The 14,669-nt window shown below is 51.2% G+C and overlaps 2 protein-coding genes across 8 annotated transcripts in view; one reads left to right on the top strand and one right to left on the bottom strand.

The window, feature by feature from the left end:
• Window positions 1-519: 519 nt before the first annotated feature.
• ASCL4 (achaete-scute family bHLH transcription factor 4) lies at window positions 520-2,743 on the bottom strand. Its single transcript, XM_008257101.5, has one exon. It carries the CDS (start codon window positions 1,764-1,766, stop codon window positions 1,161-1,163), a length of 606 nt encoding a protein of 201 aa, XP_008255323.3. The 5' UTR covers window positions 1,767-2,743; the 3' UTR covers window positions 520-1,160.
• Window positions 2,744-13,152: 10,409 nt separating this feature from the next.
• PRDM4 (PR/SET domain 4) overlaps window positions 13,153-14,669 on the top strand; it is a 33,402-nt gene continuing 31,885 nt past the window's right edge. For 3 of the 7 annotated variants that reach the window (XR_016215656.1, XM_089306855.1, XM_089306856.1), the window contains exons 1-2: window positions 13,263-13,425; window positions 13,594-13,860. The gene's annotated coding sequence lies outside the window, so the exon portion shown is untranslated. The other 4 variants (XM_070051320.2, XM_089306854.1, XM_070051318.2 and 1 more) reach the window with 4 other exon arrangements.

The following is a 14,669-nucleotide window of genomic DNA, read 5'->3' as shown; positions in this document are numbered from 1 at the left end:
CCCCATCCAGTTCCTTGCTAATGCGCCTGGGAGGCAGCCGATGATGGCTCAAGTGCTTGGCCCCTGCCACTCATGTGGGAGAGCCAGATGGAGTTCTGGACTCCTGGCTTTGGCCGGGCCCAGCCCTGGCTGCTGCAGCCATTTGTGGAGTAACCCAGCAGATAAAAGATCTCTCTCACTCTGCCTTTCAAGTAGATGAAAATGAATACATAAATTAACAAAAACAACAAAACTGGCAATAGCCACAGTTGGCTAGATAATTTCAATAATACCCTCATGATGATAAAAAAAAAAAAAACGTTTGAGAATGTACCAATCCCAATCCATCCTCCATGTCCCACATCCCTTCCAACAGCTGGTTCAATCATCAGTTTTACTAAATCAGCTAGATTTAGTAAAGTCACCGTGTCACTTTAAGAAAAGGTTGCACGGAGTGAGAACTTCAAAGGAGAATGCGAAGAAAAGGAAATTTTTGAAGTGTTCATACAATTCTGAGTCCTCCCCCAAAGAGATCATTAACAACCCAGATATTTTATTAGCCACCAAATGCTATATAGAGTTTCCAGTGGGCGCTTGTTGGTACAAAGGCATCTATCTCGTGCAGAGGTCTTCTTGGCCATTCACATGTTCATGTGGCCCAAGGCATGAGCTGGAGTCCAGGGGCACGCGCTGGCCACATGCTCTCACGTGCCAGCCAAGCGTCCCCGTTCCCCAAAGCAAGGCAAGGAAAAGTCCACAACTCCCAAAGGAAGCCATGCAGAGTGTTCCTCTCATCCTAAGCAATTTTTATTTTCTTGGTGGCTAGGTCTTTTTCTGGTTAAGGTTTAATATCTCTGTAAATAATTTATCCACAAAACTGAAACATTCCAGTTGTTTTGCACAATCGTGTTCAGAATGAGGTGTCTGGGACAGTTTGCATTTCAGAAGAACAGGAAAAGAATTTCCTTAATAAGCACCTTGAAATTGCCAAGTACTAACCCACTGGGGGAAAGTCCCCAAAATGTCAAAATACCCTCCCTCCCCTCCCCGCCCCGAAGCACGCGTGGCTTTTCCTTAAGATGTAGGCCTGGTGCAGCAACCAGATTCGAAAGGCGCACACCGTGGGAGCGAGCCTTACAAGGAGACCGCACGCTGGGTCCGCGCCGGGGCGCCGGGGCCGGCTAGCTGCCCGCCTCCTCGGGCTCGCTGCTGGGCGACGGCGCCGACGAGGCCTTGGACTCGCCGTCGCTGTTGCACTCGGCCCTGCGCTGCGGGGCGGCTGCCGCCGCAGCCTCCTGGCCCGGGGCGTGGCGCGCCAGCTGCTCCTGCAGGTGCTTGATGTAGCCGATGGCGGCGCGCAGCGTCTCCACCTTGCTGAGGCGCCTGTCGGCCAGCTCGCGGGGCAGGTGGTCCCGCAGGCGCGCGTAGCCCTCGTTCACGCAGCGCACCCGCAGCCGCTCGCGCTCGTTGCGTTTCCGCAGGAAGGCGGGCTCCAAGGCGCAGTCCAGCGGTGGGGGCGGCGACGGCCGCCTGGGCGCGCAGTCCCCATGCGCCCGCTCCCAGCACGCGGCGTCCAGGCGCCAGGAGACTCCCAAGTGGTCTCTTAGAGGCAGGCGGGGCAGGGTCCCTGGCGTGCCCAGTGGCACAGCGCGCAGGGGGTACGGCAGGGTCAGCAGTGCGGCCGGTGTACGGGTCTCCATCATTCCCCGACACGCACACAGATCACCCGCAAGCGCGTAATCTCTCCAGAGAGGACAGCGAGGCTCAAATCGGAGACGCTGGTCCATCCAGACCGTCTGTCTGTGGCGAGGAAGCTAGGTTCCCGGGCAGGCTTCGAGGGCTCTTCGCATGATTCCCCAAGTTCAAGGCACTCCTTGATTTTTTTTTTTTTTTTTTTTAAAGATTCAGAGCGGAGGTGGGAGGTAGGGATGGAGGATCTCCCTAATCCACACTTCCAACCCCGGCTTCCCTCTGATCTTCTTATTTCAAAAGAAAGGGGTCTCTCTCTGGGTTCCTTACCTGGATATGCGAGCGCAAACTAAACCCAGAGTCATCTTCCCAAAGCCACCACAGCTGCTCCGCGCCCGCAATCCACCGCCCTGGGCCCTGGAGCAGAGCGCCGGCGAGCTTCAGGAGTGGAGAAGAGCTCCTCCCAGGAACCCACAGGTGGCCGAGCCGCACGTCTCCCGGGAGATCAGGACGTGAGTGCCGACTGCGGTTCCAGGGCTGAGGATGTGTTTGCAAACTTCCACTCGCGCTTTCATTCCTGGGCGGAGCAGGGAAGAGCGCATCAAAGCGCAGGCTGCTCTCTTGCGGTCGAAAGATGTGTCGAGTCCAGGAAGAGCGCGAAACCAAACCTTTTCAAACCCTACTGACAATTGAGAGGAGAGAGAGAGAGAGAGAGAGAGAGAGGAGGAAATATAGATGCACTTTAGCCACAAGTACAAGGGTCGTCGCATTCTGTCCCAGCTTGGGTTTAACGCAGGGCGCTTTGCGTACTTATTGCTACTTTTGAAAAGGACATCAAAAGACAGCACGGTGACAGACTCAGCCAGGCAGTCATTTCTCGCAGTGCTTACTGTAAACACAGCTCAAACGCTGCTTCCCGACTCCTCCTAATCCCACCCAGGGTGTAAGGACACAGACTTTCCTTCGCACAGAGTATTTTTCCATCGTCTTCTTCTTGGTCGAATAAAAGGTATAATCTATTTTTCTCGCGGTGGGGGTGCAGGAAAGCAACATGTGAAAGGTGGAGAGCCCCCGCTCCAAGGAGAAGGGATGACGGCTTTGAAGACTGGGCTTTTCAACACACAACCAAAACCCGAATCATTAATCCATCCGTGTCGGTAAAGGGCTTTGAAGATCAAAGGGTCATTAAACATCCAACTGTACCGGTTAATGTCAAAGAATGTGTTATCACTCTGAAAATCGGATTTCCTCTTCTGCACACCAGCACATGAAAGGCATCTCTCCACTTTAAAAGTCCCACTTAAAAACCAGAGAAGACACCCCCTCCCCCGTGATCAGATCTCCTGCCTGCTCCTCGGGAGCTAAGGGGTCGCCCTGACATGTTTTTTTTTTTTTTGACAAGTCCTGTGTTTCCCTGTTTACTCTAAGTGATCTGCCTGCAGCAACAGGGAAAACATTTCCATCAAGGCAAATGAAACAGAAATAATTATTCCTTTCAGGCCCAAGTCACATTTTTAAAAGGTGTAGCTCCCGACGAAGGTCATCCCAGCAAAGAAGCTGGGATGTCATCAGGATTTCTCCATAAAAACCGGGATGTCGCTTTCCTGTTAGGAGAAAACCCCCCCGGAGGCGCAGGGAGGGCGACGGACCTCACGGTGCTCTCTGGGGCCCTGGGAAGGTTTTGACCTTAGGAACGAGAGGAGGGTAGTGAGGTGTTCTCAGCAAAGAGGAGCTGTATTTGCATCCCGGCATATATGTGTAGAGCAAAGAGCAGGTGGTAGGGGAGCATTGGCAACCAGTTTTCATTCTCTTAAAGAGATTGCTGACATCCAGGGCAGGATTTGAAGAAGGGTGAATTGCTGGAAGCTTTTGGGATTGCAACTATTAAGATTCATACGGTATACATACATACATACATACATACATATATATCACATGCCCTTTAATCTAATCTTCCCCCACAAATTTTGTCCTACAAAAAACAAATGCACCATTAGAGACTTATATGTGCACTACTATTGATTGCAGCATCGGTAGTGATGAAAAACGGAAGTAGCCTGAATGTTCATGGAGAGGGTTAATCTTTGGAGGTTAATCTTTGGAGAACACGATGCTATTGTTAAGAACAAGGAGTAAGATCTGTTGGTATTGCAGAGTTATCCATAATGAGAAAACAGAGTTATGTCTGCAGCAGGAGCAGAAAGCAAACACGTCGACATGCCGGGTAGGCACACACTTTCTGTGTGTTTGTGAGCACACAGAGACAGAAGTGAAAAGTCAGACACTGAGCCCCGTTGCCTAAAAAATGGTGGCACTGTGGATGCAAGGGGAGTTGGCTTTGCTTTGTGGATCGCTTCACTGTTTCTTACAAACAACACCTATTGCTGTTTTTCCATCTGCGTTAGGTGAAATGTAATTTAAAATAATAAGGAAGAAAATGTAGTGTAGGAAACTCCAAGGACTCCCTGATCTGACCAGTGGAGTTATTGTTAGAATGTAAAGGTCTTGGAGCAGATTGGCTCCACACATAGCCTATCTCTGAAGGAAAAATATATTGGCAAGACTTTTCTTTTTCCTCCAATGCCACAATAAAAAATGGCCAGAGCTTGACCCTGCAGTGTTCCTCTTGTAGGGTCCGAGCAGGGTGTGCATGATGTCACTGCGTGGTCACAGGGCTTCCGATGGCTTTTGGAAAGCACGGATGCCCTGGAAGGAAGTGGCTTTCCCAGGGAGCGCAGCGTGACATGACTCGAGTGATGTGCCTGGTGGAGAGGAGGAGCTGCTAGGGCTGCCACAGAAGAGATGGAAAGAGCAGGTGCCGAGTCCCGGTCGCTCTCCACTTCGTTCCGACTCCAGTGAGTGTTTTCCCCAACGTGCAGGCGTTTCATCCGTCTGGCCGGCTCACGTTGCAGATGCGCGAAACCGCCCAGGGCGCTTGGGGCTCCCTGTGCGGTCCTATCTGGATCTGCTTATGTAAGAAACCGGGATCACTAACCCGCGGGCTCCACAGATCTCACCTTATCTCTAAGGAGGAGGGAAAACTCGCACTTCTCCAACTCAGGCCGCTCAGCACCTGCTTGAGACAGGACAGGCGAACAGACGGAAGTCTACTCTGTGATGTGATGGCGAGTTACAGCTTTGGGTTTCCTTGGCTCAGGGCGCAAACCTTTCTGGTTCCAAATCTGCAATTTGCATCCATGACCACAAGAGGGAGCAGGGATCCGTGTATTCTGACTTCCTGCGAGACCTAAGATTTCTCATAGCTGTAGTTAACTAAATCTCACCCTGATCATCTACCGGGACTCTGTTCAATGATAGCTCAGGAATGAACTCTTTGTATCATCACGTGCAGCATGCGTCAGATACAACTAAACAGCTAGATTCAGAAGACGAGCATGGGCATGGGCCACAGCCGGCATCAGGTTCACTTGGAAGGAAAATATTTGGAAAATATGGAATTAAAAGATAAGTTGATTTTGGTGCAAGTGGTTTTTTTGAAATCCATGCATACAAAAAGCCTTCCAAAAGTTCACGAAGAGGGGCCGGTGCTGTGGCACAGTGGGATAACGCCCTGGCCTGCAATGCCGGCATCCTAAATGGGCACCGGCTCGTGTCCTGGCTGCATCACAGCAAAAGATGGCCCAAGTGCTTGGGCCCCTGCACCTGTGTGGGAAACCCCGAAAAGGCTTCTGGCTCCTGACTTCAGATGGGCCCAGCCCTGGCAGTTGTGGCCATGTGGGGAGTGAACCAGTGGATAGAACACCTTTGTCTCTGTCTCTCTGTCTCTCTCTGTGTCTGTAACTCTACCTCTCAAATAAATACATAAATCTTTACACAAATAAAGAGTCTTCCTTCCCAGGGAAGGCCAAAGCACGCTTCTCCATCAGGAATTTATACATAAGCCAGTCCAGATTCGATTTACAAATCAGATAATTACATTAATATAAGTGATGCTGTTTAATGACATGGTGATATTTGACCTCTATCAGGTTTCCAGGGAAACAGCAGAAAGTTAGCTAAAGGTCCAACTGTCGGGTAGGACAAAAAAGTTTCACTAATCCTTCATCTATAGCGGTACATTCTCTTTTAGTTTTATATTTGTCTATTTTCACTTTATCTGAGAGGCCAAGAGACAGAGAAATAGAAAGAAATCATCTATCTGCTCTGTTCTCTCCCCGAAATGCCTGCAACCACCAGAGCTGGGACAGGTCAAAGTCAAGAGACCAGAACTCAATACAGGTCTCCTGCATGGGTGTCAGGGACCCGGGTACTTGAGCCGTCAAATGCTTCCTAGGGTGTGCACTAACAGGAAGCTGGATCGGAAGTGCGGGAGCCAGGACTCCCGTGAGGCATTCCGATATGGCATGAGGGTGCCCCAGGCAGCATCGTCACTGCTGCACCAAATGCCCACCCACATCTCTTTTAAAGATATTATAAGGTGGGGCCGGCTCTGTGGCGTAGCAGGTGAAGCTGCCGCCTGCAGTGCCAGTATCCCATATGGATGCTGGTTCGAGTCCTGGCTACTCCACTTCCAATCCAGCTCTCTGCTGTGGCCTGGGAAAGCAGTAGAAGATGGCCCAAGTCCTTGGGCCTCTGCACCCACATGGGAGACCCAGAAGAAGCTCCTGGCTCCTGGCTTCAGATCAGCCCAGCTCCGGCTGTTGTGGCCAACTGGGGAGTGAACCACCAGATGAAAGACCTCTCTCTCTCTCTGGCTCTGCCTCTCTGTAACTCTGCCTTTCAAATAAATAAATAAATAAATATTTTTTCTAAGCTACTATAAGGCAATTTTTTTATTATTTATTTGAAAGACAGAGTTACAGAGAGAGGTAGAGACAGAGAAACAGGTCTTCCATCCACTGGTTCACTCCCCAGATGGCCGCAATGGCTGGAGCTGTGCTGATCCGAAGCCAGGAGTCAGGAGCTTCTTCTGGGTCTCCCATGTGGGTGCAGGGGCCCAAGGACTTGGGCCATCTTCTACTGCTTTCCCAGGCCACAGCAGAGAGCTGGATTGGAAGAGGAGCAGCCAGGCCTCCAACTGGCACCCATATGGGATGCCTGCGCTGCAGGTGGCAGCTTTACCCGCTACGCCACAGTGCCAGCCTCAGTCGTCGATTTTTATGAAACACAAGCAGTCAGGTAACCTCTGCCATGGCTGAGACCATCTCTATCCCCCCGGAGGTTCCCTTACGGCCCTAGGTAGGCGACCTCATCCCCTTACTCGTCCCCGGAGCCTGACCACCACTTATCTGCTTTCTATTACTGTAGTTCTCTCTTTCCTAGAATTGCGTAAAATTGGCCTCCTGTGATATGCAGTCCTTCGTATCTGCTGGTTTGCACTCAGCGTCACGATGCGTTTGCGCTCCATCCGTGTGTCAGTCGCTCACTCTTTGATGCTGAGCAGAATTCCACAGTACAGGTGCCTTGTAATTGTTATTCCTTTTCCGGCTGATGGACATTGGGGTTGTTTCTGGTTTGGGGCTATTACAAATAAAGCTGCCATGAGCATTTGTGTACAAATATTTTCCTACAACCTGTGTCTTTATTTCTCTTGAGTTAATACCCAGGAATGTAATTACTGACTTATATGGTATAAGAAATTTGCCATGTTGTTTCATTTTTTTAAAGACTGAATTTATTCTATTTTATTTTTCAAAAAGAGTGACAGGGAAAGAGGGAGAGACGGAGAAAGGGCACGAGAGCTGGCCGGGCCAGGCTGAAGCTAGGAGCCAGGAACCCCATGTGGGTCCTCCCACGTGAGTGAGCAGGGACCCAGCGCTCCAGCCGTCATCTGCTGCTTTTCCGGGAGTTTTAACAGGGGGCTGGCTCGGAAGCAGAGCGGCTGGGACTGGAACCAGCACTTCATCATGGGACGTGGGTGCCCCAAGGGGCACAGATGCTGCAAAATACCTGTCCCTGCCAAGGTGTTTTCTAAAGTGACCCCAGCAGTTTGCATTGTCACCAGCAGAGAGTGAGGATCCCAGTTGCTCCACAACAACACTGACACTTGCTGTAGTTAGTCTTTTTTATTATTATTATTATTTATTTATTTTGAAATTCAGTTACGGAGTGGGAGCAAAAGAGAACAAGAGAGCAAGAGAGAGAGAGAGAGAGAGAGAGAGAGAGAGAGAGAGAGTTCGTTCTTCCATCCACTGGTTCACTCCCCAGATGGCTACATTGGCTGGCACTGGGCCAGGCCAAAGCCAGGAGCCAGAGGCCACGGGCTTCATTTGGGTCTCCCACATGGGTGCAGGGGCAGGTCCAAGCACTTGGGCCATCTTCTACTGCTTTCCCAGGCAATTAAACAGGGAGCTGGATTGGAAGTGGAGCAGCTGGGACCCCTACAGGCACCCACTTGAGATGTGGGCACCACAGGCAGAAGCTTACCCTAGTGCGGCCACAGCACCTGCCCCTATAATTGGTCTTTTTAGCTTTAGTCATTTTAGTAGCTGTGTTAGTTCAGTGTGTTTTTATTTTATTTATCTGAGAAACAGAGCAAGAGAGACAGAGACTGACATTTCCCATCCACTGGCCCACTCCCCAAATGCGTGCAGGTCGGGGATTGTGCGGTAACCAGCCGCACAGGTGGCAGGAACCAAACAGCTTGGGCCATCAAGACTGCCTCCCAGGGTGTGCATCAGCAGGGAGCCGAGGTCAGAAGTCAGAGGGGTACTGAGCCCAGCCACTCCAGTGTGGGCTGTGGGTATCTTAATTGGCATCTTAAATGCTAGGCTGAACGCCCACACCCTTCGTTGTGTTGTGATTTGCATTTTCTCAGTGGCTAATGGTGTCGCACATCTCTGTGCTTAATTGCTACCCACATATCTTCTGTGCTGAAGTGGGTGTTTAAATACTTTCGTCCCATTTTAAAAATTTGATTACCGTTTATACCCCTGGCCTCTATTTCTGCTGAACTATGGAATTTTTACTAGTGGAACTCTTTAGTTAGTTAGTTTAGTTAGAACTATGTACTTAGTGGTACATTAAGCCTGTGAGTCTAATCTGAGTACAAATGTTATCTCAGAAAGAAATTAAAACAAAAAACAAGAAAAGAGTGCCTGTGCGTATCAGTTTTGCTACACATATAGTTTTTTTTGGTCAGACTTTGTTCTAAATCTTTGTCAGATTTTTAAGAATGAGATACTACTGTGGCTTTAATGATTTGTGATTATTTTAAAATTTACTGTATGTGAGTGAAACAGACATCTTTTCATTTCATTGTTTATAGCCCTCGCCTATATTTCTGCTGAACTATAGTGTTTGTACCTTTTTTTTTATTTATTTTTTATTTTTTGACAGGCAGAGTGGACAGTGAGAGAGAGAGACAGAGAGAAAGGTCTTCCTTTTGCCGTTGGTTCACCCTCCAATGGCCGCCGCGGCCGGCGCGCTGTGGCCGGCGCACCGCGCTGATCCGATGGCAGGAGCCAGGAGCCAGGTGCTTTTCCTGGTCTCCCATGGGGTGCAGGGCCCAAGCACCTGGGCCATCCTCCACTGCACTCCCTGGCCACAGCAGAGAGCTGGCCTGGAAGAGGGGCAACCGGGACAGAATCCGGCGCCCCGACCGGGACTAGAACCTGGTGTGCCGGCGCCGCTAGGCGGAGGATTAGCCTAGTGAGCCGCGGCGCCGGCCTGTACCTTTTTTTTTAAAAAAAAAAGTTTTATTTATTTAAAAGGCAGATTACAGAGAGAGAGAGAGAGATCTTCCATCAGAAGCCAGCAGCTTTTTCCAGGTCTCACACATGGCCGCAGGGGCCCAAGCACTTGGGCCATCTTCTACTTCCTTCCTAGGCACGTTAGCAGGGAGTTGGATCAGAAGTGGAGTAGCTGGGACTTGAACTCATAGGGGATGCTGGGGTCGCAGATGGCAGCTTTACCTGCTGCGCCACAGCGCCAACCCCAGTCTTTTTACTTTTTATTTGCTGGACTCTTTATTTACTGGAGAATTAAGTCTTTGACTGTAATGTAAATTAGAAATAAGTTATCTTGGGTTTAAGCTACTGCCTGTAGTGCCAGCATCCCATATGGGTGCTGGTTCTAGTCCTGGCTGCTCCACTTCTGATCCAGCTCTCTGCTGTGGCCTGGGGGAAGCAGTAGAGGATGGCCCAAGTCCTTTTGGGCCCCTCCCCTTGAGCGGGAGACTCGGAAGAAGCTCCTGGCTCCTGGCTTTGGATTGGTCCAGCTCTGGCCATTGAGGTCATCTGAGGAGTGAACCAGCAGATGGAAGATCTCTCTCTCTCTTACTGCCTCTGCCTCTCTGAAACTCTGCATTTCAAATAAATAAATAATTTTTAAAAAAATATTATATCAAAAATAAAAAATTGGGTTTTCTTATTACCAACTTTAAAGGGTTCTTATATATTAAATGCAAATCTTTTTTTAAAAAAAAGATTTATTTATTTGAAAGGCAGAATGACACAGAGAGAGAAAGAGGGATAGACAGAGAGAACAAGAGGGACAGAGGTTTTCACTGCTGGTTCACTCCCCAAATGGCTGCAATGGCTGGGCTGGGCGAGGCTGAAGCCAGGAGCCAGGAACTCCATGCCAAGCACTTGGGCCATCCTCTGCTGCTTTCTCAGGTGCCAGCAAGGAGCTGGGTGGGAAGTGGAGTAGCCAGGACTCTAGCCAGGCTCTCATATGGGATGCTGTTTTCGCAAGTGGTGGCTTAACCCTCTTTTCAACAATGCCAACCTCCAAATAGAAATCCTTTGTCAGATGGAAATACGTTAAAATTTTTTCCCAGGTCCGACTTGGCTCTTTCTTTATTCTATAGACATTTCCTTTTTTTTTAAAAAGATTTGTTTATTTATTTGAAAGTTAGAGTTACACACAGAGAGAAGGAGAGCTATAGAGAGAGGTCTTCCATCCATTGGTTCACTCCCCAATTGGTCCAGACAGCCAAAGCTGCACTGATCCGAAGCCAAGAGTCAGGAGCTTCCTCTGGGTCTCCCACACCAGCACAGGGGCCCAAGGAGTTGGGCCATCTTCCACTGCTTTCCCAGGCCACAGCAGAGAGCTGGATTGGAAGTGGAGCAGCAGGGACTCGATCTGGTGCCCAAACGGGATGCCGGCACTGCAGGCGGCAGCTTGTATGCCTAGAGACTGGTGATGTATCCTATCAATGGCTGTGTTACGGTTTTATTGCCTGTTCTTTCTGAACAGTTTTTTTTTTTAAGATTGATTTATTTACTTGAAAGTCAGAGTTACACGGAGGGAGAAGGAGAGGCAGACAGAGAGAGAGAGAGAGAGAGAGAGGCAGGCCAGGCATACATAGTTCGAGCTATAGGTCTGAAAACAGTTAACACCATTGCTCTTTACTCAAGCAGAACCTGAAAAGGTTACAGTTGAAGCACTCCCAGGCAAGCGGAAAGAGGCCACATTTCCTGGGTAAGTTTCTTTTTCATTGGTCAGATCTTGGGGGGTGGCCTCTGCCACACAGAGGTGTATATAAAAATCAAGACAGATAAACATAGAGGTAAAACTGAAATTCTTACAGGAGCCAGTACAGCAGAAAACCGTTGTGACCTCGACAGAACACACAAACCACTAAAACAACTGACAAATCTAACTTTATCAACATTAAAACTGATGGTCTTGAAATGTCTACAATATAGGGGCCAGCCCTGTGGCGTAGTGGGTAAAGCCACCGCCTGCAGTGCCAGCATCCCATATGGGCATCAGCTCGAGTCTTGGCTGCTCCACTTCCAATCCAGCTCTCTGCTATGGCCTGGGAAAGCAGTAGAAGATGGCCCAAGTTGTTGGGCCCCTGCACCTGTGTGGGAGACCTGGAAGAAGCTCCTGGTCCCTGGCTTCAGATCAGCGCAGTTCCAACCATTGTGGCCAGTTGGGGAGTGAACCAGCAGATGGAAGATCTCTCTCTCTCTCTGTCTGCCTCTCCTCTCTCCGTGTAACGATTTCAAGTAAATAAATCAATCTTAAAAAAAAAAAAAACTGTTCAGAAAGAACAGGCAATAAAACCATAACACAGCCATTGATAGGATATGTCACCAGTCTCTAGGCCCCAGGTTGGATGTGGCATTTCATGGCACACTGTCTCTCACTGACTTCTGAAAATCTGACTTTCTTGATTTAGACTTCTATTTGTGTCAACAAGAAAGTGAAACCGAGGTGACCTGCCAACGTCAAGGAGTTGATACCACTCCTGACGGTTGTCCCAAACCTTGTGCCTTTGCCCTTTCAAATTAGATTGAATTTTATTAAAAATTGTATTTGAAAGGCAAAGTGACAGAGAGAGAGAGCTAGAGAGAGTAAGACAGAGAGAGAAAGAGATCTTCCACCTGCTGGTTCACTCCCCAGATGGCTGTGGGTGCAGGGGCCCACGTGCTTGGGCCATCTTCCACTGCGTTCCCAGGCACATAGCAGGGAGCTGAATGGGACGTGGAGGACTAGGGATGTGGCACCAGTGCTCCAGTATGTGATGCCAGCAGCGCAGGCAGCCGCTAAGACACTGCACCGCAACGTTGGCTTCAGACTGAATTTTCAAAAATCCCCGGTCTGCACATTGTCACAAGTCAGGACCTGTGTCTTGTTTCGAATGTCTTTTTTTTTTTTTTTTAAGTTTATTTATCTACAATGTGAAAGGCTGAGAGAGAGAGCTAGTGAGCGAGCGAGAGATCTTCAGCTGCCGGGGCATTCCCCAAATGCTGGCATCAGTCAGGGCTGGGCTAGGAGCCCAGAACTCAATCCGTGTCTCCCACGTGGGTAGCAGTGGCCCAGGCATTTGAGCCTCCATCGGTTCCTTCCAGGCACATCTGCAGGAAGCTGAATCCCAAGCGGAGAGGTGCTGGGAATGGAATCAGGCCCTCGGCCTTGTGATGCGAGCGTCTCACGCAGCCGCTTAAGCCCCGCCTCTATCCCCGTTTTTGGGCAGTCATTCAATAAATGTTTCTAAATGACAGGTTTCCCGGGACTGCTCTTCTGCTGGGAGAGGGCGTCGCCAGGCCACCTGCTGTACCTCACGGGCTTGGGACCACTCCCAGTACGCCCAGCGTTTAGCAGGGCTTAGCAGGACACAGAGGGGATAGGAAAACAGAAGAAAATTTGTACAACCCCCCAGACGCCATCGTTTAGGATGGAAATCAGGGAAGCTAGTCAGTCTGTAAGTGTAACACATGGCGAGAAACATCCGGGATATAACCCCAGTTCCTCCTGGGAACGCTGCCGGTTTCCTGGGCTAAATCCTCTATTTTGAATGTTTGGGGTCTTCCTTGGATCCCTATTAGGGGCATTCGACGACTGGAACCCCGAATCTGTGGGACTCAGAGGCCTCAGGACACACCCGGGCGTGCAGAGCCGCCCGGGCGTCCCACAGCAGCTTCGGTCGCCTAGCAACCGAGGGTCGACCGCTCGGCGCTCGACTCGTCCGGGCCTGATCGAGAAGCGGCGCTCGGGCGCGAGCGTCTCCCGGCCGGGTCCCAGCGGTGCGCACGCGCGAGGCCGGATCGGGCTGAGGGTGGGGCGAAGAGGCGCGCGAGGGCCTCCGGCGAGGCGCGGCGGGGAGGGGCGCGCGCACGGGGGGCGGGGCGGTGGGCGCGGAGAGTGGCTGAGGAGCCGGAAACGCGCCGCGGAGGGTGCGCCCCGGACGAGGCGGCGGGCCGGGCGGGGCTGGGAGGGAAACGTTAGGCCGGCGGCCCTCGGGCCGCGGGGGTCGAGCGGGCGGGGAGGACTCTTAGGCGAGCGCCGTCCGGATGAGGAACAAAGCGGTGGGGCAGGCGCGCGCGCCCCCCGCGCGGCCGGCAGGTGGGCTGCGTGCGGGCCCGGGCGGGCCTGCGGGCCCCGGGCCGGCGGGCGGACGGGCGGACGAGCGGGCGGCCCTCGGGCAGCGGGGTCTGCAGCCCCGGGGGCGACGGGGACCGGGCCTGCGTCCCTCCAGCCTTTGGTGACCGCTCTTGTCCCCACCTACCCCAGGTTGGGCGGCCTCCGGCCCGACGCTTCCGGAGGACAGGCCTCGAGTGAGCCGCGGCATGCCCCAGCCCGTGGCGCGGTGCGCGCCCGCTGGCCCTCGGGCGACGCTGCGCGGCCCCGGGCGGCCCCGAGGACGAGTGGCCGCGTCTGTGCAGCGGTCGTAAGCAAGATGCGGTAGCACGTGAGCCTGGAAGGCAGCGCCCCATGCCGGTTCCCCGCCGCCCGAGCGCTCTTTTCTCTGACACTTGGCCCCAAGCAGGTGCATCACAGGTGGGTAGGCAGGTGGGGTCCGCGCTGGCGACATCTTGGGAAAAAGTACGGGGAACGACTGGCCAGGGTGGATGCCTTTGTTTTTTGTTTTTTGTTTTTTTGTTTTTTTTTTTTTCTTTTGGTGCCATTGGGAAGTTTACAGGTGCGATTTGCAAATAAGTTTGTAGGAAGCGAGACATCCAGAAACGGTTGGGTTGAAATGTGAATACTTTTTCCAGATAGCCACGGATTTATTGTTGGCTGGTCCACGCCTTTGTGCCTGTGTCTTTGAGTGTTTAATCATATCTTTACCTGGATTCCAAAGTGGTTTTTATCAGCACGCCTGGCTCTGAGTTTCCCTGCTGACCACGTGGCTGGGTTGATAGAGTGGGCAAATGAAGCCCTTAAAGCCTTTTAAAAGCACCGTGAGAAACTGGGCCAGGACCCCTACAGAAGCAAAACAGAGAAAATTTTTTTTTCCAGGACCCTTTCAAAAGCTGCAGGTTTAGAATGAGGAAGATCAAACATACGTTCCTTGAAATGATTGCAACTGTTGCATTCTGCAAAGTGGCTACATTTCAGTTAGCTTCTTACTCTAAGAAAAAGATGTGGAGTCAGCGACTGGGAAACGGCTACAGAGGTCAGTTAGAAAGGCAGAAGCTATGGAAGTTTGCAGGAATGGTTTAGCTGCCCACCGTGCGGTGATCCCAGACCTTCCTGGATTGCTGCTTAGACTCCGTGTGAGAAAAGTGGCTAGAAAAGACGGGCGCCTTGGCATGAGAACATCCTCAGAGGAGCCTGTGCTGCTTCCTCCTCGTCCTCTGCCCACT

Source organism: Oryctolagus cuniculus, chromosome 11 (assembly GCF_051225735.1).
Source record: "Oryctolagus cuniculus isolate XC-2025 breed Fujian yellow rabbit chromosome 11, ASM5122573v1, whole genome shotgun sequence".
NCBI classification, from domain to species: Eukaryota; Metazoa; Chordata; class Mammalia; order Lagomorpha; family Leporidae; genus Oryctolagus; species Oryctolagus cuniculus.
The sequence above is the reverse complement of the archived record's forward strand: the minus strand, read 5'-3'. Positions and strand labels throughout refer to the sequence as shown.

What these genes read in the sequence shown, in the direction of transcription:
- ASCL4 (XM_008257101.5), bottom strand. Translation starts at nt 1,766, where the DNA reads ATGGACCAGCGTCTCCGATTTGAGCCTCGCTGTCCTCTCTGGAGAGAT.